A 24,510-nucleotide genomic window follows, 5' to 3' on the forward strand; every position below is an offset into this window, starting at 1 on the left:
AATTAGCAAAGAGTAAGCTATTTTTTTGTTGCCTATATAAATATTTGAGTATCTAATTGTTCATTTCGTTCGTTATATTAGCTTGGAGGGTGGAGTTGTACTGTTTATTAATTAGCTGGAACATGAAAACATTTCTTCGTCCTCTGCAGGTTTTCGGATTATGGTCCCACGTTTCTGCGTCTGGAGATAATACCCTGCTTCCGATCTCTAAAGCGTCATGGTCGTTTAAGATACACCAAAATTGGCGGTATTACAGGAAAGTAGACAGACGTAGCTCTACACCAAAAATTCGTCCGTCGTCAGAATCTGAATTTATGTCCGGATTTTAGACTTTTGGCCTCAGTTCTAAGGCAGACTTGTCTGAACTGCCCACAGACAGGCAAGCCTTTGCAAAAAGTAAACTAAGTTGAGGATTTCAGCTAAAAAGTGGCCAGGACACTAAAATGATGTGTCCAATCCCACCCCCACCCCCCAAAAAAGCAACAACAAAACCAACATTTTACTTTTCTGCACATTCGCGAGCGAAATAGCCACTGAACAACGATGTTTCTAACACAAATAGGCCCCAGGCCAAACGGAAATCACTTGGACGCCGAATTTGGGGATGTATTTAGAAGCAGCTCCCAAAATGTGTTTTCTACTCGTATTTCTGGCCAAAATGACAAAACGCTCCAGGGGTTAATGAGTTAAGACATGCCTTGAGATAGACTACATTGATTAATGAAAAATTAGCTGTAAGGTATATATATGTTCGAAAATGCCTATGTGTTTTCACTTTCTATTTCTTGGTGGTGGGATATATGTTGGTGGGTGTGTGAGGACATATATTTCTACACATTGGGAATCTGACATTGACTTTACATTTGTATTGTAGAAATTAAGTAAACTTCCAAAATATAACAATATAATTCATTTTTATATATGTCAATTCCACAATATATTTCATTATTGTACACGTATTTGCCAAATAGTTGTGTAACAACATTTTGTACTTTTAATTCGTTTAGAATAGGGTTTGTATAAATGAAGCTAAAACATACAAAAACCGAACGATGAGACAACAAGGCTCTTGAATAAATTATAAACAGAAGGAATGCTGGGAAAATCACAGAAAGATGGTAAACTGCGACATTCGGTGATCTTAAGGACTTCTTGCAGTGTGTACTAATGAAAGGTACATCAAGTCAACATTTTTCTTGTTTTAAACAAAAGAAGGGCTAGCGCAAAGGTGATATATTGATCGATATTTATTTGTTGGCGATTGAATATCAGTAACATTATTGATAAAAAATACTAAAAGCTGGGAGTCTGGTTCACATTGGAACAGGAAGTCATTAATTTAGGATGGAATCTTTCGTGATTCTTCACAAATACGTTTTTCATCGTAAGGTACAGAAATTATCAATATAATGGTGACGTCGTAAGGTGTTGAAATGATCAAAGTGATGGCGACGTGTTGGAAAAGTTTCAGAATACATTTACTTCTGCAGTAATGTATCAATAGCGTTTTTGATTAAATTACTTCTGATGTTAAATTATGATGAAATGAACCCTCCGCACCCACGCCGTTTTGTTTCATTTGTATAACCTTCACTAGATAGTTTTGGAGGATGGAATTTCATTTTTAGCGCCTTACCCATGCATGGATATACCACGTGGCTGGAAGGCGATGGACAAGAAAATGGCAAACATGCGATTTTACCAATGATATAGTATGTCTGAAAAACTAGTCTGGTTACGTTGTATAAAAAGTTGTTACGACAATAACAATGTAAGTTATCATTTCCGCAGTTGATGAGATCTTAAAAACACTTACCATGTAGTTGATATCACTAAACGTTTAATGGTTAAAACATTCAAAATTAGATCCTGATCATTGAAATGAATTATTTCAAATTAATAAGATTGATTTGTTCAGGCCACTGATACGTAATAAGATCAATTTCATGCTTTGAAGAGTTGTATCCCTTTAAATATTATTGCAATAATCTTCCCACGTGTCAGGAATGGGAAGGTTTTGAACTTACTGCCATAGATTTACTTTGACAGGCGGTCATCAGATAGTGATAACTGCAATAGCGAAGATTCTGTTGCACACACACACACACACACACACACACACTTCGGCATTACAGTATTGATTAAACATCTGTTTCCTGTAAATTAATTTATGTAATCCGTTTGATACAATAATGTCTGAAAAGGTGTTTCAGAAAGACTTTGGAAATTTTATCCAGTAAGTTAGCGTACACAATAAATAATCCTTTTCCTTTTTCTGCAAGAGAAAACATTTCTACTTAATACGCATTTGAAATATTGCACTTTCCAAGATATTAAGTAAAGAAGAAAAATGAGTATTTTGACATTGCAGAAAGAATGCAGACGGATAGACCCCTGTTTTTCTTCTTCTAGTAAATGGAAAGTTTGCATCACCAAGTTTGTACCAGACGTTGACATAGATGCGATGAAACAGAAAATATTTGAGTTAGATCAAAAACAAAATTACCAGATCAGTGGAGAGCACTGGAGAAAAGCGGATGCTTTCAGAAGAATCAGGAATACAGCTAACCATTTTTATTTTCGACAGGGACCTATAGATTTATATTTGACTGATTGAGTTTAAAGGCAAATGGTTATACCCCTCAGGTTACATTTCAGTCATACCCGCAAATTCTTTTTGTAAATGTAAATATATATAGTTCTTTATGTGGAAAGTATCGAATTCTTGTCTGTTGTGTTTCGTATTAACAAAGTTAACTTGCGGAAGTATATTGAATATATCAAACGCATAATTCAGGGATACCCAACCGGGGATGGAGATATGCCCACAAAATCATGGCCTTTCTATAAGACTTAATTTTACATTGTTATTTTCTTCATGGTCATATAGACGCTGTAGTGAGCGTTTGCAAGAGACAGGACGATACTTTTCTATAGATACAGCCTCTGCCATTTATTTAATATTAGTATGCATCCATATACTAGGATATATATAGAACTTGTTTTGCATCTTAAAGGAACTTACTACTTCTTACTTTTCAGCCATATTATTTTTTACTAGCAACTTATTTGGCAAGATAAATTTAACATATACTGCATATATAGTAGATATCATTGCACACGTGGCGTCATAGCTTGCGTTGTTTGTAACTAATTTTAAAGGAAAGATCGACTAAAGCTAACTGTCTGATATCTTCAAATGTTCAACGTGGTGAAAGCAATCCATTTCCCTCCGCATGGGTTCGAATCTCAGGCTCAGTCTATGAAGGTACGTGAGAAAGCGTGCAAGTAGCTTCACGTGGGTCGGTGGTTTTTACCGGGGTTTTCCCGGATTCCTTCCTCCACCAGTTGTACTGGATGCCATGGATATCCGATCATGCGCTAAACCATAAAACAACAACGTTTTGCACGCACTGAAATAATATATATTCAAACCCAATAGATGTAGACGTAAACAAACTTATTATTATTCATTTAACGGCATCCAGATTGTTTTGAAAAGCTTATAGATCTGAAATATATGTGCCTTATTCAATAAAGCTATAATTGGACTGATCATGTGGTTTATGATACTATTTTTAAGAATTTATCATTTCTGCCTTTTGTCTGAATTCAATTATATTCACCGACAATTTATTTCAGGCTGAATATAAGGTTTCTTATTGTATCACCTATGATGAAGTAGTTATGAAGTTTTATAAAACATTGCTCAAAAGTAAAGTTTAAACAATTTTCAAGAGTTTACTTTCACTTCTTTTCCAAAAGTATTCCCTAAAAGGTCGAATTAAATTATATTAATCCGTTTCCACATCTTTTGAAAATGTATTGCGCTATTTCGATGTCAGTGAATATATACTGAAGATTATTATTTGCAAAATATATGCCATGAACAAATTTCACGTCTCTCAAAGCCTCAAAATCCCTGTTGACTCTTTCATCAACGGTGCCAAGCGCCCTCAAAGGGTTTTGGATTATATTTTCCGTAGAAAATTACAGAATTATGTTATTCCCCTAAGTTAGAAATAATCTCTCTCTCTCTCTCTCTCTCTCTCTCTCTCTCTCTCTCTCTCTCTCTCTGCGAGTCTCAATACTTCGCAAATTAAATCTTTCGTTCTGGTTCTAATAGTACTAGTAGTAGAAGTAGTGTTACTAACAGTCTGTCAGTCTGGAGCAAGTTCATACATACATACATGCATGCATGCATGCATGCATGCATACATACATACATACATACATACATACATACATAGAATATATTTATATGAATGATAGAACTTCAGTACGTTTATGAAGGTCAATGTAGATTTCCTAGGGAAGAAAACTGTTCTGGGCTTCTCGCATTAGTGAATCGCATGAAAGGGAAATTACTTTAATTTAGGTGCAAATGTTTACGATTTCGTTTGAGATCAAGGTGCTTCTTTTAAAGTAAGTTTCGCTTAAAACTGTATAATTCCCTTCGTATTTGAAAAGAAATCAATTGTTAAGACCTGTTCAAAATATTTCCATTTATAATATCATGCCAGTAAGTTGGGGGTGTATGGAATTACTTTGTGCATCTATGTCTGTGGATTTATCTGTCTCAATTACGAATGACAAAACTTCTATACAACTTCACTTATTAACATTAAACCTGTATTATGGGCGAATTAGAGATGAGTATGTGTGTTTACTAAATAAATAAACATATAGAGGGCTCGTCCCTTTATTATTTTAAGAGAGAGAGAGAGAGAGAGAGAGAGAGAGAGAGAGAGAGGTGAGGTGGGTTATAACGAAAACTTGCAACCACTAACACTTTGAGATGACTTCCATTATCCCATTACACAACAAATTACTAGCTTTAACCACTGCTCTAAAACTGCATAATTTCGACGGCTTTACTTCAAAGAGATTACATTATTGTGTATTAACACTATTTCATTCAGTCGGCGGCATCATTACATGGTCTTTTATTATAACACAAATTAATGTGATAGCATCAACACCCATATTTGCACCTTTGACGCCACATTTTACTAATTTGTCACGCGATCGTATTAGCGCAGCCAAGTTCTATTTTAGACAAGAATTTAAGCCCTACGTAAGTCGAACTCGAATTTTGGCCGTCTTTAAATGGGATGTTTAGCATTATTGGATTGAACACAAGCTTAAATTCAGAATTTCTCGATATTTCGAATCAACCAGAAAATGAAAGCAAAGTAAAATTGACAGCCCCTTTAAAAGTACAGCATGCAGCTTGTTTAGCATTGTAATCTTTAACCTTCTTATTCATATTATTTGATTTTCGTCGCTAATTACTTTTAATGCATGATCAATAATAGGAACATTGCCAATGTAATCCTATGCACAGTTTGTGACATAAAGAAGATGCCAGTATTCAAAGGTTCTGTACTTAAATGCGCAATCTGGGATTTTTATTTCTTGCTCGTGACGACGAAAGTTTCAGCAGTCTCAAGTAGTTTGCCTGAGGAAAATAATTTTTATACAACGTTTGTTTAACACTAGATGCATAGGACCACAACCTCCTGTACAGAATGTGAAAGATTAAAGTTTTAATATTATTCAGAAAGGGTTTCAAGATATCGGATTTGTTAGCACGCACGTTCATAACGGAACATGTTTATTTATTGAAGCATTCACCAAACAAAATCATGTGATGGTGTAGTTGGGTTTACAACGAAATTCGTTGCATAATAAAGCACCAGGGTTGGTATTTTTAACTGAGATTCAATTAACATTAATACTTATGGAACAAAACGACATTTTATTAGTCATTTAAAATTACAGTAGATAGAATGCATTAGAGACAATTAATATTAATCTGGATACTCATTCTATCTTGCATTATATGAATTTGTCCATGCATTAAACTACATAAAGACAACCAGCGATTCAAGGTAATATGATTAATTTCTAATGAATAGTTTTCTTTGTCTCATCTGCTACCACAACTGTGCTCAGAGTTTTCTGAGGTTGCACTTTTTGGGACCTACAACAGAAAAAAAATGAAAGGAATAAATTAGTATGCTAAGAATATAACATACGTATCTCTGTTTAATGCACGTATACCAGCATTCATGTACACGTGTCATGTATACATACTTGAATCGATCGTTATCATGGAATGGAGTGCAAATTGTTACTGCTTACTTTCCTAACTTGGGACAGTTTACTCTGGCTTACTGGTGTTAAACATTCAAAATATTACGTAATTGCCTATTATTATTAGTAGTATAATATATATATATATATATATATATATATATATATATATATATATATATATATATATATATATATATATATATATATATATATATATATATATATATATATATATATGTGTGTGTGTGTGTGTGTGTGTGTGTGTGTGTGTGTGTGCTATTCATATGGCTATATCGATTATTCAATCAGACCTTAGAACACACTATCCTTTCCATCTGTTCATGTCGTTGATTTCTGTTTCTTTTTCTAATTTTAATTATCTATCCCTCTTCGAATAGAGGGAAAATAATGTGTTATTTTTTTCTAACATTTACATGAATGAGTATGTAGCAAGGTATGGAAAGTTTTCGGATTTTTTTGTGTGTAATATGTGCATACTTTATATAGATTATTCCAAATACGCCGACTGTTACAAACGCCAGAAAAACTGATATTCCTATAGCGATGGCGACTATCTCGCTAGACCGCAGGTCGCTCGGGGAATCCTTATTTTCTGCATGTTCTTGGGATGGCGCTTTGGCTGCAAGATATTACATAATTTCATATTATAGCACATTCTTATTTGCGTTTGATGAGTTAGATATCTATCGACTCACCTAAACGAATGTGTTTATAACTTTTCTATGAACGATGAAAACATAATTACTACTTTCGATTCACTAATGTTTCTATCTTCAGTACTTGACAGTATCAAAAAGTATGTTGTTTCTATAACATAAAACATGTTGGATAATTCACAAATTATTTAGTGAAAAACTGTTGTTTGCCTCACGAAAGTTGAACCAGTCATTACTTATTGTAGTTTAAGTGGGGAAGCGACGAAGCCGTGAAACGATGAACAAAACCTATCGCTGAGCGTCACTAATTCACAAAAGATTAAAACAAAAGGAACATTTAGGCAATCTGCTATTTAGTCATTAGCAATCAAACAAAAAATGGGGAGGCATTAAACTATCTGAATGACTTTTATTGCTAGGAACAGTAACGTTGATACCATACATTGCGTCAGCGCAGTATCGGCGTGGGGTGTATTTTCCAACTATCGCTAGTGATAAAGAGAAATTAAGTACGTCAAAAAAGAACTATATTTTTCTGCATTTTAAACAAAACCTCTGGAAGACAAACCGATGTGATCAGAGATGTAAATGGAAAAGATGCCCCTTTACTCATTTTGTTACCGCGTATTATTTTTAAAACTGTTGTGTGACTGTTATACAATATATTCCCTTCTTATCGTTTCGAAATGATATGTGATAATTTCATCACATGAAATATGATTGCACCGATATTGATAGTGTGCATTATTTTAAAACCTTGGTGAAACTACCTTGCCCACCCCCATTTTCAACCGTCTATTCATATTTTCTGGGTCTTTAGTCCTTCAGAAGTTAAGAAAAACAAAAAATATTTTTTTTTTCTTCTTGTTCTCGAGCATATGCTTGGACCTAATACGGCACGTAAAGATCTTTCACTTCATTAAAATCATTAAACGTTGATGGTCTTATGTTACACAGGTCAAACATAAGCAGTCAACATTAGTCAAGGGAAGAAATGTAGTTGGCAATTTGGGACTATTTTAACTGTGTTGCGCTAAAGTCAAGCAAATCTGTGAGAATAATTGTCTTAAAATGGCTGATATTATATTGTTTGACAAATTGTTTGGGAAAATAGAGATATTGATATTAGATAACACTACTGGTGTTTATTTAATGAACGAGAGAGAGAGAGAGAGAGAGAGAGCGGATCACTTGAAATAAGTTACAAAGAATTAATTTTAGCATCATATTACAAACAAATTAATTCAGATTCTATAGAAATATCTCGCAGAGATTTGAGTTAAATATGACTGTATCATATTAAATTAGCGAAGATCTCAAAAGTACCTCAGTTGATACTAGAAGTGTTATCTAATTGATAATCTGAAATCGTATTATAGTTGTAGTCAAAGAACGCAATAATTAGAAACCCACATCGGCCAGTATTCGGCGTCAAAGTCCCGGAGTCTATCACGTTCACGACATTGTCATAATTGACATAAAGGTCTGACAAACCGACATTACCCCCAAATTCACGGGCTTTACACAAGTCAAGAGCTGAACATTTGCGATACATGCCACACTGTAATTTCTGCGTGGTTTTATCAAGTAATTTTACAAACAAGGATGTGTCCCTGTTGTGTTGTTATAGTATATGATAGAACATGGACTGCCGACCAGTCATTATTGTCTATGAAACGTGTGAAGTGTCGAATTTTGAATTACAGAAAATTTAAAAGTTGAATGCATTGAGCAATTAAAGTCTTCTCGCATTTAAGCCAGAAAGTCTTTGTGAAGGGTCACTTCGACCTTTCTCCGTTCAATCCCCCCCCCCCCCATGTAAATGTAAGTTTAAAGCGACAGCATTCCGACCCAGTGAAATTGACCGGGGTATCTTAACACGGTCCTTAGAAAGTAAACATAACAGCTACCAACCTTAACCGCTTGGTAGGAACCTATGTCAACTTATATTTTCAAAGGGAAAGTGTCACGCGCTGTCGTACACAGACTCTACCCTGTCTAAACCTGATGAAAGGAGTTATTTCTTTGGGAAAGATTAGGGACCACCGCCTACGATTGGATAGAATAAATTAGGGCGTACACTTTAGTGCAATTTGACTTTAAAGTTATGACCCTAGTCGAAATTCTTTAGTCTGAAAATTTCCTTGAAGAGGAAACGTAGTCGACTCCGGTGAAAGCATAAAAGTGGTTAGTGCTTTCCTCGGAAACAAGGAGGGGACAAGGTGGTCGTCGTGTAAAAAGAAAGGCATGTTTAGTACTAGGTCGCACAAGTCATGAAAGAAACAGCAACAACGAACAGTTTCTGAGAGGAAGACGAGACAGTCCGAAGACAGGGGTACGGGGAAAAGAAAGAAAGAAGGACGAGGTCAGAATAAAAAGACCAGGAAGACCATGAAGGGCAGAACATAGAGTTTAGGAAGGATGAACAAGGAGGCGTTGATATACGGTCAAAATGAATGAAGGTGATGCAGTCGCTCGTGGACATTGCACTCTTTTCACCTCTCGTTATGATGACGTAATAAATCCAAATTGGACATACCTGTTAAATTCTACTTGTATAATCTAACTTGAATTGGAATTGTCGTTATTAATTTGTTCTGATTAAATTTGTTATTTTCTTGTAAAAAGAGGGCTCGTATTGTTTATTTCTTCCCAGTATTCTCGCTCAGTTCTCTGTTGAAATTCCATTCTTCTTTAACTCCCGCCGGACTATAATATCGATGGAGGTCATCCTCTGGATAACCCCAGCCAACCCCAATTAACCACCCCTCTTACTAAGAGGGTGACGTTACAAAACGCTGAGAAAGTATGGCTACCCAATAGAAGGGTCAAGTTCTACTCGAAAATTGTATAAGTTATCTAGTGCTAAAAAACCGATGGCAAGCGCGTATGACCTCCGGCGATAACTGACCCAGGTGAGCTATCTAATGGTGCTGCTTATGTTGAAGCGCCAAACAAAACTGCTCACTGGATACGTCCTTATCTATTACGATGGCTATGTATGGTCGGCAGTTGAAGTCCAATATGGATAACTATCGGTCTGTTCTGACTGTGGGAAGTCGTCTAGAATTGTTAGGCTTACTGGCTGAGGATGAACCAGAAGCTGTCCTGTGAGTAGTCCTTTTGCCGTCTTGCAGAATGACTGGCTCCTCATTGTTTGGAGTCGTTGGTCAAAAGAAGGTCATTGTTCATTTCCCACTCTAACAAGTGTTCCCCGTCTTCATCGGGGTGCAAGTGGTTATCAGCCAATCTCTTTCCTTTCAGTCTGTTTAAAGGTACTGGAGCGTCTCATTTTCTAAAGAAATGGTCCAGACATAGAGAACACCATAACTGTTGGCCAGGCAGGCCTCCGACAGGGCATCAGCACTTGCAATGAAGTCTTTGCTGTCACTACATTTGTTATAAACAGGTTTTCCAGAGGAAACTTAAAACTTGAGTTGATTTCCTTCATCTAACAGTGGCATATCACACGGTCTAGCATGCAGGGTTGTTGCTGAAAGTTTCCAGAGAATTGCTGAGGTGGATATTTGAGACTTATTGAACTGTCCCTTCGCGATAGGCGCTTCAGAGTGCACATCCGAGAAACATGCAGCTCTTGGAAACGTCAGACTAATGGACTCCCACAGGGATCTGTTCTTTCGCCAAGCATGTTCAATGTTTATATCAATAACTTCTCTGAAACACAGTCGCGCAAGATCATGTACGCAGATGACATATTTATCGGGACCCAAAGGCGCTCGTTTACTGAGCATGAAGAGGTACTGAACAAGAACCTGAAGGAAATGACGGATTTCTTTTTTTTAAAAAAAGCGATTATAGCCAAGCACAACAAAGACAGTATCCAGCGTTTTCCACCATAACAATGTAATTGAGAACCATGAACTTTGCATCCTCCTCAACAGGCAGCACATTAAACACGACCCGATAACAACATACCTTTTTGTCACGTTCGACAGATCACTGATATTCTACAACCACCTGAAGAAAACTTCAGCAAATGAAGCATTTGAAATAACCTACTCCGCAAACTGGCTGGTTCAACCTGGGTCGCTAGTGCTCAAGATATCAGCACTGATCCTCTGATATTCGACAGCCGAGTATTGCGCTCCTGTCTGAGCTCGATCGCCCCATAAGAAACACAGCAATGATCATAATCTCTGAAACAGTACGTCCTACTCCTTTACCATGACTTCCGGTACTCAGCAACATCCCTTCTCCACATCTCCGTCTCCAGAAAACAACCATAAAACTGATGGCTAAGGTTAATGCCAATGACAAACTTCCACTGTACATGGACATCACTTCACAACCAGCAGTCTACTTGGATTCGAGACATCCAATCTGGTTAGGTCGGTTGTCAGATGATATGACAGCTATTTCGTCATTGAGTGATGAGTGGTCTTCAACAGATGTTGCAAACCACTCCGTGTTGCTGACCCATCTGACTGTCATCCTGGCTTCAGTATTCTACTACATATGTGGAGCACGCTGAACAGTTTCCGGACATGACGATGATAGTCAATCGCGGTATACACATGTATCTGGCAGCATCCTAGTCTATGCAAAATTTTTGTAATACCATGTCGTCTTCACACCGACACATTTTTTAAAGAAGCACTGAGGCGGAAAGCGGCGTTCATGTGTATACAAGATGTAGCTTCTTTCTCTAGATTTGTCGAAACTATTGGACTTTGGAACGGATAGGCCATAATAGAATCCCTCGCAATATCATCTGGAATAAAGTTTGCTTTCTCACTACCCACCACCAGGGCCTTCTAGAATACATAGAATAGAGAATCTGCTAGTTCATATACTGCGGTGATCAAGGTTAACCCATAACTGATTGTTAACGTGAGACAGAACGAGTGGTTACAGGATTACTACTATGACAAAATAACAGCCAACGTCTGAACCAAGGACAATATTCTGAATGCACTCGTTTCTGATAAAGTTCAGTGCCAACTCATTGGCAAGGTCTTGTCAGCAAGTCTCGGCTGGGATCATTTGTTAGAGCAGTAGAACCAAAAAGACTTGAGTGTGACACCGCGAACAACAGTTCGTGACCGAATTGAAAAGCTCCTTTTCGAATACTGGAGCAGTAAGTTTGCAAGTCCCCTGCTATACTACCTCGTGAACTCCTGAAAAAAATATATTTAGGACGATGCTGTGGAGATTTTCCTCGCTGTGGCCGAAACGCCATCCAGATTAACGACTAACGCTTTGGCTATGCAAATACGATGCAGAGCATCGCATTTAGAAAATCAATGTTAAAAAGGTTCGGATTTGGGACGACTGAATGCAATGGAGCAATCTCGCTTAACCTAAGTATAGAACACGGATCACTTTTCAAGAGTATCGCCACCATCGTCAGAGTTAGCCAACGCAACACTAACAAATGAGTGTATGCACCTAGCATTCCTAGTGATGCTCAGTGCGTATAAAACAGGACAAAACAATCAACGAAATTAGTCGAAAATAAATGTCCTTTTCAATCTTCAGGAGCAACACGAGAACCAATGCACCGTTTTCAATAAAGAGATGCTCTATGCATATACTTCCCAAAGGTACCCAGCTGTTTTGTGTTATCTGGAATTACATCAGCCAGGGACATATAAACACCAACCAAAAACGTCGCGCAGCGCCCTTAGCAACAAGCTCGACGACAGCCTACTTAGTGAAGAGTCTATCCATGATCGTGTAGAAGTGTACAGCGAACGAGAATATCCTCCGAAGGTAGCTGTGTGTCTGGAGGCATAAAACGCTTTATAGCTAGTTCTAAAACCCAACCCCACTGGCCTTTGCCATCGCCCGCTCTAAACCGTAATCCTCCAAGGATCACACATATCTTGTCGCCCGATTTTGCCCACTCTCTATTTATATAGGCTCATAACTGTAGCGCTCTACGGCACTTGAAGACGTTCGCTATTCATACAGGCAAAATGGCACTTATGTTGCCGCACTCCACGCCTTTGCTAAAGCAGCTTTAATGAAGTCAAAAGGTTTCTTGCCCGTTAGCGGATACCCTTTGCCGTTCTAGGCCGACGCTTCTGCCATCAGTCACTTGACCCACTTAGTAGAACGTTCTCCTGAAGGGAGTCTAATAAACTGGGCGTATAAATGGCCAAAGAGTCATTACACCAGCATGTGGTTAAACCGCTTGCAATGCTCTTCATCCGGTAGATACTAGCTTTACCAAGTCTCAGGTGCACGACGTGCTTGGCCAAATGTTCGACACGGCGCAGGGGTCCACATCGAGCAGTTTGGCCATGTTTGCGGGTTCTGCCTGTCAATGCAGATCAAGAGATCTACGACCCCTGAGACCTCCTTGAAGTTAACGGTTTGACCTCTTTATAGAAACTGGCAACGTCGATCACGGTCAGCGCGTACCTATAAGCCTCTACAGCCAGCTGTATGGTGGGGATGAAAGCGCAAATCTGCCACGTCTATCTCATTTAACTCTTTGACGTTTGGGAATGAAAGCTTGATCTGCCAGATGGCCGACTTTTTTCAGCTAATTCCTCGCCACTAGATCTTTTTATGCTTATGTATGTTATTGCAACTAAGCGATCGCAATTATTCAGCAGTAGGAGTGGTCTATAAAATATCCGTAACGCGCTTATAAAATTGCGGTCCACTTTCACTTGAAGCATTTAAGGACTGTGATTTTCTGTACATGACCATCATTGTGCAACTATCTCGGACACAAAAAGGAAGCTAAAAATTAAGCAAACACTGATGCTTTAGAAACCTTACTTGGCGAACGTGCGGGCAACAACAGATGTAATAGCCATTATAAGAACGACTAAGACCAATTCGCTTTCTTTTGGTCTTAACGTATGTGGATCGACTCTTTTACCAATGACCAAGCAGCAACATTGCATTGCTTCATCAAAGTCGTGCAACATACACTTATCGAGTTGATGGCGGGTGAGATCATCATTCATTAATTACAGGCATTTTGCTCTTTTTGTAATCACTGAACCTGAACGGCCTGTTGCTGTTCTAAGGCTCTATCGCTGCCCTTTGGACTCTTCATTAGTGGTTTTTCATAAGTGATAGTGTGATATTGCCTTGTACCGTTAAAAATGGATTGTTTGTTATTCGGCTAGAAGACTTAGACGAACCTTGTTTTAAAGGTGTTGGAGGCTCTCACTCCACTTAATATCCAGGGACTACTGTGCCCCCTTAAAATTCATTACGCTAGCTCCCCCACCCCACCCCAGCTGTCTGGTATCATTACATTATGTCAATAAATCGGACATATTGTATTCGCACAAGCGTTCAGATGGGAAAAGATGTATTTTCAAGGATAACTTATGTCGGACGTCGCAAAGATTCTTTATAGTACTTGATTCTATGCTGTAGTCATAAAAAGCGATTCTTTTTCCATGTGGGTCTAAACGAGTAACTTGCGATATCTACAATTTTCGAACAATATTTCCATGATAGCTACAATCTTTTGTGCTTAATGCTTGTTCGTCTTCTATGCTTCTGTTCTGTAAGTGCCTTCGGCAAACACCAGTGAGAGTCGAATGTACATAGGCTATACAGAAACTAGTTTTGTAGTGTTGGATATCAAGTGTTAATTCACAGAGAGAGAGAGAGAGAGAGAGAGAGAGAGAGAGAGAGACAGACAGACAGACAGACAGAAAGAGAGAGAGATAGTTTAAAGGATATTTCTCACCATTTGTGCTCAGCAAAGAACTTGTTATCTTCACCGTTGACATTGTAGACGTAGTTGTTGGACATGGCAAGTTAGAGTCTTGTAAAAGAATGGAACAATTTAAAGGCAAATGATTATCTTGAAGAAATTCTACATAGTATAATCGTGATTTTCCTGTAGTTAGGTATATTTCAATGATTAGATGCACTATCACACACACACACACTGTAGTCCCCCTCTTAATCGGTCCCCCTGATCAGCGGCCACCAGTTTCTTACGGCCAGAATCCGTTAGCACCGACAAGTTAAGTGTATGTTCAAAAGTACACCTCACGAAAGGCCACCCAGCTAACGCGACCAGCGGCCAGCATATTAGTGCAATAATATAAAATGTACCCCTCAAGCGGCCGCGTTTTATTTTAAAATGTATCCAGAACCTGTATTTTATTCATAACATGTGTTAAGTGGTCCGATTTCTGTTTCCCGATATCAGGTTTTCGTTACTGAAATAAGTGTTGAGTAAAGTACATGTACCACTAAGGTAAATATTATATCATTTACGCCTTAAGAGAAGCCACATTTATTCCACAAAGCCGAGAAAGAGTCAAATTCTAATCCATACAAAGGGTAAGTACATGTAATCCAATTAGCCTTACTGCTGTGTTATCATGAGATGTCCGGTTTAGTCACTCTGATAATTGTTAAGATTACAATTACTGAACGGAGTAACAGCTGAGAAGTGGCAGTATCGATGTACAATACACAAGTCAGCAGGAAAAGGTTCGAAAACCTCTATGGCTTCCCTTAGTAAGATGTTGAGCTTGTTCACTTTGATAATTAGTGGCTATTACTAATGACAAAAATTGTCAAAATTACAAATCCTAACGGACGCAAGGTCAAATCTGCATGATGTTAATGGTACATATCGAAGCCGTTTTGACTTCACTCACTTAGTGTAAAGAAATGTATAAAAACAATAGGATACCAGACTGCGACTAACGAATCACGTGACAAGATCACTTCGTTTAAAAACACATTGCAATTTCTTTAAATGCATAAAAAAAATTTGTTGTACCAGTATTGTAGTTGGCAACATTGAAATAACTTACTGTAAAAAGACCAACATGTCATCGAGGAAAAGAAGAATTCTCAGTTTAGAAGAGAAAGGGAGAGAAATTCAGCTGACTGAAAAAGGGGAGAGTTCGAGGTTCCTTGCAGAAAAATTTGATATCGGAAAGACTCAGATAAACAATATTGTGAAAGATAAGGAAACAAGTCTGCGGAAATGTGAAAGTGGAATGGATAGAGAAAGGAAGATTGTTAGAGCCAAGAGATGTTTGTATACTGATTTGAATGACAATGTTTTTGAATGGTTTTGCACTGAGCGTTACGAAAATTCCACTCACCGGTCAAATGATCCAAGAAAAAGCAACAATTTTGTCAGTTGAAATGGGATATGACGACTTTACCGCAAGTAAACAATTGTTGCACAGATTTCAAGTCCGACACAATATTAAGTGTTCTGTCCTTAGTAGAGAATAAGCTATTATTAATAATGAAGTTGTTAAACATTTGTTTTAGAATTAAATATAGTTGTGACTTTCTTCATATGTATTTACTATTCGCATTTGTCATCCCCTCTAGAAAGGCCATCCTCATAATAAGGCCACTCCCCTGCCGCAATAGGGGTGGCTTTTTAAGATGGGGGACTATATATATATATATATATATATATATATATATATATATATATATATATATATATATATATATATATATATATATATATATATATATATGATCATTTTAAAAAGGTTACAAAGACCATCAAGTACAATAACACTGAAAAAGTATAGTTTTCCCAAATCTTTGAAATAATTCGAAGTCTTGGAAAAATTGAGCTTTAAAAGTTAATTTAGCGAAATCAAGTTAAACATATAAATGCAAAGTGTTCACTAACCGTTGAAATGCCTATTCGTAGCCAAATAAATGAGATAAATCTAAAATGTACACAGATTATTGAACTATGATTAAACTGACCTGAAATGTCATTTTAGAAACCTCACCATGCGTAAGGGCACCTTTCCTCTCTACTCCCCGTAAAAATGAGTTCTAATAAGTCTTAACGTTTCCTAGAGTAATTTTTTTTTTTTTACAGTTGGATGGTAACAATTATACCAGGAAAAAGCTTAAAAGCAGTCTTTGCATCATGAACCAAGGTTCTGTCCCACTGACCTTTCGCCTACAATTGTTGTTCATCCTACCCCCTCACGTACGATATTTCTTGTTCCGCCACTGGTGCTTGACATCATGCAAGCACAAAAAATAAATTCTTGAATGTCCACAAATCAAAACGATGCAATGTCTGATTTTATATGTATAATATCCTACGTAAGGTGTTTGTTCTGAGACAATAATAACAAGCTTGATATGGCGTAGGAATACATGGACTGTAAGGCCGATACGTTTATTCCTATCAAACAAGTTGTTTCCCACGACTCGGTACAAAGTACTCATGTAGTTTTTATCTATTAAATATCCCCATGTTTCCACAAATTCTTTTTCTCCATCTTTATTCATGAATCCTTTTAAAAAGAAAACTGCAGTAAGGCAGTTTATGAAAGATAATGCACACCCCACTCATTAACCCCATTAGACGTGCGTAACCGTGGCTTCCTAAGGCCAAAATATATGCTATGCTTTTCAGTCATCGGTCTGTCTGCATCTCTGAGGTGGCGATTTACTCCTTAGCTATGGACTGTTTAGAAAACGTTTGAATGGGACATATTGATTTATTAAAATTGCAGTCACAAGTGAGTTCATTTTTCGTTATTTAACAAATAGGAAATAGGTTTTGGACTGCACGTGAACCTTTTGCTACATACTACTACTGAATACACGTGACAATTGCACTTAAATAAATTTAATTGTACAGAAAGCTCATTAAATTACAATACTGTTCAAACTTCAATTTTATGTTTTAATTACAAAAACATATTGGTACACTGTGATTTATGGTGTCAATTTACGCTTGTGTTTGGTAATCTCTTTTTAACTTGACTAGATTTTTAAAATAAATATCTGGATACATTTTACACTAGAAAATGTAAACAATTTTCTTGACAATTTTATTCTACGTGAAAAGCTCATGAATTGGAAATATACATGTTTGATGAAAAAGGTTTAACAACATTGTAAGAAATATGTAATTCTTCTCAATTTCGGTCTGAGTCCGTATTTTTAAATGTTATCCTCAGAGAAGACACCAAAGTAGTTCCAGCCTGTGTGTCGGATACAGAAACATGGATTTAACCTAAATATCAAACGCAAGCTCAGCCCTGTAAGATTAAACAGGTTCTTTCTTTTATAAATCCCAATTCGTTTCGAATTTCATTGATACTCTAAATTTAACAATTTTTAAAAGGCTTAGAAATGGGTTATGAAATAAATACAAAGCCGTATTAAAGTTTTGTTCTGAGTCAGTTTGAAATGGCTTATCAATACGTTTCAGCCAAACAGATTCGACATATGGCTACGCGATATACAATGTACAGTGTGGTAAAAATCAGCTGTCTATTGCAGGCTTTGAGACCAAAGGTAGAGTTGTACAAAAAGAAATATATTGTTGATTGCAAAAGGATCAAAAGTTAGATAGATCGTTTCCAATCTCTTTTTGTTAGCTAGATCGTGTCCAATCCCTTTTTGGAAGTCGATCAAAGGAATTTACTTTAGGAAACGCTCTTAACAAATGTCTTTTCATCGATTATTAGCCACATTAGAATTGGGCTGCCAGAAATTAAAACTGGATGTTAGAGTCTTCATAAATGTACGCAGATAAATGCAGACGGACTCATAACGGGCTAACGGGCGAACGATAATAATTCACATGTCCCATCGACAATATAACTGAGGACAGTAGCATGATTTATGTAAAGTTTTTTTTTTTAAAAAACTAGATTGTCAAAGAAATACGTCATGGATTAAGTGATATGTTACCAAAGCAGTATCCCTCGTCACATCCGGGTCTTTTCTCTAAAAAGTAGACAAAGAAGGAAGAACAGTTCTTCAATCGTATGGTATTGGCAGTTTTTGCCGAGCAGCACTCCCCCGGGTTTGAGCCCATCACCATGCACCCTGTCCTGTTTACAATTCCCTCTGTTTCGTTAGGATGTGTTCCTTAAAAAGAGACCTTCATAATTTTCTTTTCTCAAGATATTGTCATCTATCTTTCATACATTAATTAAATTCGTCTGGTAAGAAGAGGGTCTTAAAGTAAATCATAGTTCCTTACATCATTTACCATTCATCTTTAGAAGTATCTCCTTTACAACGCAGATTCTTCCGTATAATTATAATACTAGCAAACATTGTTGCAGTGTCTAGTAAATTAAATTCAGTAGATGCATGTAGAAGTATAAATTAACTTTTAAAAAATCGGAAGAGAGAAATTGTTGATTCTCATTGTAAAAAACACAAACGTTAATTATTAACGTTGTAAAATTAATTTTTTTAAAAAAAACACCGTTCTCTTTTGCCAAGCAACGTTAATTGTTGTATACTACAATTATATTTTTAAAAAATAATATGCCAAAGGGTTCTATCTAGCAAGGGAAACCAATACTAGCATGAATTCTGCTAGAAGTCACATTTTCCTCCCTTATTTCCAATGACTTCTGGACAACCACCGTTGTGAACTAAAAGTTCTATTAACGCGCCAAGAGTATAAATAATTTTCACCCAATCAATGAACGACGATAACATATCCCAACTTCACACCCGCATCACAACTTCTCAATTACACGGCAGCCTCTCAACTGCACGGATTCTCCTTGTTAGATTTCTCTAACGTTGTGCCGGTACTTAAATACCATACAATGCAAATCACAACTCAAACACCAGATACAGGGAATTATTGTTTTACTCTTTCCCAATGTCAATCGAATCACGATAAAACTGACTTCACCTGTATCACTCCACGTTATTTACCGTCATAGCAACAATAAACGGCGTCTCAAGATAAGGGAAAAATCCCTTCCCAATTATTCCATTGCACAAAATATCAGTCCCTATCACAATTAGTTCACGTGGAAATACACTACCAATCAACACAATTAGATTTTAATAGGAACTACTTGTTTCCATGCCCACTTATCCGGCTCTGACCTGAACTCAAATATGAGACTAAACCATGAAATCATGAAACTTCATCAATACGGCTTTCGATGGTGCTTGCCCCTAGCAATTGGCTAATTACTCGGGCTAAGAAATATTTCCCCATCACCGACTTCCCAAAAACAAACAAGTAATTACAAAAATCTAATAAATCTATAAAATGGAAATGTAAATACGACTTCCCAAAAAGAAACAAGTAATTACAAAAATCTAATAAATCTATAAAATGGAAACGTAAATACAAATGGCGCTTACCCTACATATTTCATTATAAGCATATATGCATGACTGTGCACATATTCTCGATAGATAAAAAGTAAAAGAACGCCAACAAAGGATATAAACGCTTATTTCTCTTACATCTTCTTTTGATATTTAAATGAATGAACAAGTGTTATATTGATGACCTAATGTAATTGTCCATCCTAAAATGGAAATAATTGAAAATCTTGAAACTTAAAATCATTGAAATCTTACCGTCCATCCAAACTGGGTATGTGAAGCCGCACTGTAGTAAAGCTGGACACTTTGTGGCGATGGTAGCATTAGGGGTTCTGTACCAACCCGAGTCCAGATAGTGGTCGCATTTCGGACTTTGCTTCTTGCAGTTCGAGTTACGGCTGCCGTCAATTGGTAGTACCCAATGATTTATCGGAATGCAAGGATCGGGTTCAGAAAACCCTAAAAGTAACTCCTTTGAAATAATTTGTATTCAACCAATTACATCCCTACCACTTGTTCATACTGCATTAAGCGGTACGGATTGTGAAGTGCAATGTATAAAAAGAGACAGTCTCGAAGAACAGCCTCGACTAACAGCAGACTGGGCGGATTCGTGTATTTGTTTGCTTTAAGACTTACCAAAGTTATCGTTAAAATAATTTAAATGTCATGCAGTACACACAAAACTAGTTTTTATTTACAGTAGGAAAATCAATTTTCATTAACCCACAACATTTACTTTTTACACTACAGCATATAAATATAGTGGAACTATTTTTTATTTCCAAAATTCATTAACCTACAACATTTACTTTTTGATACTACAACATACCAATGTAGAAGAACTATTTTTTATTTCCAAAATTCATTAACCTACAATATTTACTTTTTGCCACTGCAACATATCAATGTAGTGGAAATATTTTTTATTTCCAAAATTCATTAACCTACAACAATTACTTTTTGACACTATAACATATCAATGTAGTGGAACTATTTTTTATTTCCAAATTTTATTAAAGGCATAGTCTTTCTTGCCTTTGCAATTACTTTTTAAAATCCATCAAAGTTTTCCTTAAGAAAGGAAAAATGGAAAGGGAAATAGTTGACAGGTAAACATGTCTAATATGAATGTACTGGGGTAGGTTAAAATGTTTAATAATAATAATAATAATAATAATAATAATAATAATAATAATAATCTTTATCTGTAAAATATGATATCGGTCCAACTTACATGCATGTATTAAAATGGTGGTACAACCAAAACACATAATGATTCTATGATTGACACAAAGATTCTCTCACTTTTAAAGATTTTGCTAGATAAATAGCAAAATTATGTAAGATATTAATTTTATTATTGATTCTCTAGATAAAGTTATAAAACTTGATGTTATTTGCATTACAATGAACGTAGGAAGGTACATAGACCTTTCTCAAATTATCATACATGGAACATTTGAAAGCAAAGTAAAACTCATATTCTGTATTTGCAAGAAAAGGACACAATCATTTAACATAGGGGATATTTTAATACCTACCATTATGTGTCATAATGGAAAAACTTCCATTTCTGAACATGCATATCATGCCAACACTGTACGAAGAGTTCAGATAATCTATATAGCATCGACAAAACCTACCTCTTTGTTTCCTGGAATATTATTTGCGTATCAATGTGCTTAGGGTAAATTTATTATCTACAGTGGATTGTCCACTTCTTAAACCAGCTGGCTCTTCATCTAAAATATCATTTTCTTTGATCCAGTTATCTATTCTTCTCATTTAAAATTGAGGTAAATATTTTGCTGATGGCTGGTAAAAGACTAATCCAAATTTTCAATATTTTGCCGAGGACTGGTAAACGACTAATCCAGATTTTCAATACTTTGCTGAGGACTGGTAAAAGGCTATTCCAGAATTTCAATGCGAATATTAGTTGTTTCGTTTAATCTAAAATTGTGGTCCACGTCATAATGTATATTAAATTAGTCAGAAAACTACTGGTGCCATCCGCTAACGTTAATTATTCTGCTTGTACATTTTTATAGTCTTTAGAAGAGTTTTAAGTCTTTATCTGGAAGTGCTTATTCAAGATTTGCCTTTTCCTTTTCTCTGTAAAGGATGCGTTTCTGCCTTGTTGTGTTTTTTTTTTTTTATATACATATTTCTAAAGTGTTTAAATAAAGCCAAGTTATCTGCCAGAATATTATTTCTAAAGTTTCTAAGCGTGCCGAGTGCGCAATATTTTGTTGCTTTACACTCTGCATCATACATGCTATTTTATTTTTGTTGGCAGAAAATCCATTGTTTCTTTTGCTGTCATTATTTTAATCTATTTCATCGTCTCTGCTGATTCACAAATGATCTCCATGAACGAAAGCATAATCGAGCATATTTTGTTCTATCAGTGTAAGTATTACATTAGATTTTTCTGATAGTGCACAGCTGATATTTTGGATATATATATATATATATATATATATATATATATATATATATATATATATATATATATATATATATATAGTGAGAGTGGACCTCTGCCTCTGACCAAACCACTTTACTACAATTTCCGCGCCACGATATAACCTTATATGTGTTGATGTTCTGTTAACACCAAAACCAAAGTCTAAATCTCGCATTGGCAAAGAATATGTCCCTTATTAGCAAGGCTATGTCATATAACTAACCATAGTTATATTTTAATCATACCAAGAATTGTTGAGGGAACGAATGAATTTTTTTCTTTGCACAGCTTATTTCGATTAAATTCTGAGTTTAACATGTTAGACATTATCATTATTATTATTATTATTGCAACTTAAACATCTTTTCTTAAATAACGTTTCAACTCATTATCTTTCATCTGTATATTAAATTAACTATTTTGAAAAAGAAATTAAAATAATACTGGATATTTGTCTAATATATGTGTTTACATATTATTCGTCGTTATGATGAAATATTAGAAGATAAAATTAAAAACAACGAAGTCTCTAACATGACCTCTTTCAACTTATACCTGAGCCACCTGAATTCCCGTGAACGTACACTCACCCCACCCCACACATAAATAACGCATACAAACACACACAAATACAAAAATATAGGTCACTATATAACGAACATCGTCATTTTATCGGTGTTTATATCTGATTTGTATTTCTAGTACTTTATCATTAAGAAATAACTGATTCATGTAAAGTAAATATCAGTGACATATAAATAATGATATTTATTTCTATCTGGAAATGATTGAAATGAAAATGCAATCTTTATTTTTTTTCGCACAATTGGCGAAACTACCAGATTAGTGTGAATGTCACGTTGGAAGCACTAAAGAATTCTCATTTACTGATCCTTGCACAATAAATGATGATACAACTACTACTACTACTGATAATAATAATAATAATAATAATAATAATAATAATAATAATAATCGTAGTGGATGTAGTATCTGCAATGATACAATCAGGAGAAAATATGACGCTATATCTTGAAAAATGCATTTCTGGAAAACAAAAATTGTGGAGGCCACTAACATAATGATAGACTTACCTGCTGAAAAACAACTTGCAAAAAAGACAAACGGGACCACTACTCCCCACATTGTTGAACTGATATCATTAAGAACTTTTTTGACAAGTGTTAGCAAGCTGCACAGAGAATGGTCTTCCAGGCGAGAATGCTTAAAACCTGTTCGATTTAACCCATTAATTGATTTTATCAGCTACCATAAACCATTTCTCTTAGATTGAAAGATTAATATAGAAATAAATAAAAATCCCGCAAAAGGTAATTTTTGAAAGAGTGTAATCAAACAAAGTATTGACAGATATAAATAGTTCTTTGATCACAAGCTTTATAAATCAACTGCTGCCCCAGTTGGTAACACTGCGGCTTCCAGATTCCAAGCAGGTCAAGTACTTATTTGATTATCACTCCACTTTTGAAAAGTTACTGTACAACAATTTAGTACACGCGTATGGAACATAACCTATCGACCCAGTAAAGAAACATAAAAATTGAATTGATTCAACGAAATTTAGCAGTCAAGTACAATTTTTATAATTTTATTTTAAGTGCTTCAATTTAATTTGTAAATAATATTATATGAGAAAAACACTTTATAATTTTGTTTCCTGGCAATGATACAACTGATTCTATGTCTTTATCAGTTTAGTCGCCGCAGCTACAGCAAGAACCATCATGGTCGTACCCTGAATAATAATAATAATAATAATAAGGAATATGAAGCAGTACATGTTTGTGCTAAATTAGAAAGTCACTGTCCTAAATAATTCAAAAGGTTTTGTAACTTCTTCCTTTTTATCGATATGTGAATCGCATTGGCACGGAATGGCATATCCATGCAACTTTATTTGTTTTGCCTTTAAAAAATTACATAAAGAAAGGAAAATATACTTTTTTCAGTAGACATAAGAAAATATTTCACCAGTCAAGTTGACACATTGATCTCATTTATCCGTTTATCATTGTCATTAGGTATGATTTCTGCACAACAGGTATGATTTCTGCACAACACAGTATTGTTATATCTCTTGTTGTATATTGCACGTATTGATTGATTCTAACATGTTGGAGTCCAGAATATTTCGTAGATTTTGTGTTAAGAGTTTGTTTTGGATATATATATATATATATA

General features: G+C 35.8%; 1 protein-coding gene across 1 annotated transcript; it reads right to left on the reverse strand.

The window, feature by feature from the left end:
• Positions 1-5,817: 5,817 nt before the first annotated feature.
• On the reverse strand, positions 5,818-23,522 carry LOC149781483 (oncoprotein-induced transcript 3 protein-like). The gene is made up of 6 exons (XM_089934757.1): positions 23,403-23,522; positions 20,091-20,294; positions 18,438-18,617; positions 14,464-14,541; positions 6,601-6,742; positions 5,818-5,986 (listed from the first exon to the last, which is right to left on the reverse strand). The coding sequence occupies exons 1-6, from the start codon at positions 23,452-23,454 to the stop codon at positions 5,911-5,913; spliced, it is 732 nt and encodes a 243-aa protein (XP_089790883.1). The 5' UTR covers positions 23,455-23,522; the 3' UTR covers positions 5,818-5,910.
• Between the last annotated feature and the right edge of the window lie 988 nt (positions 23,523-24,510).

This window comes from Sinohyriopsis cumingii, chromosome 15 (genome assembly GCF_028554795.1).
Source record: "Sinohyriopsis cumingii isolate HCF-2022 chromosome 15, ASM2855479v2, whole genome shotgun sequence".
Lineage (NCBI taxonomy): Eukaryota > Metazoa > Mollusca > Bivalvia > Unionida > Unionidae > Sinohyriopsis > Sinohyriopsis cumingii.

What these genes read in the sequence shown, in the direction of transcription:
- LOC149781483 (XM_089934757.1), bottom strand. Translation starts at nt 23,454, where the DNA reads ATGTGGGGAGTAGTGGTCCCGTTTGTCTTTTTTGCAAGTTGTTTTTCA. An exon ending in TGCAAGTTGTTTTTCAGCAG is followed by an intron (nt 20,295 to 23,402) that starts GTAAGTCTATCA and finishes AGTTACTTTTAG; the next exon opens with GGTTTTCTGAACCCGATCCT. An exon ending in TGACGAGGGATACTGCTTTG is followed by an intron (nt 14,542 to 18,437) that starts GTAACATATCAC and finishes TTCTTTTACAAG; the next exon opens with ACTCTAACTTGCCATGTCCA.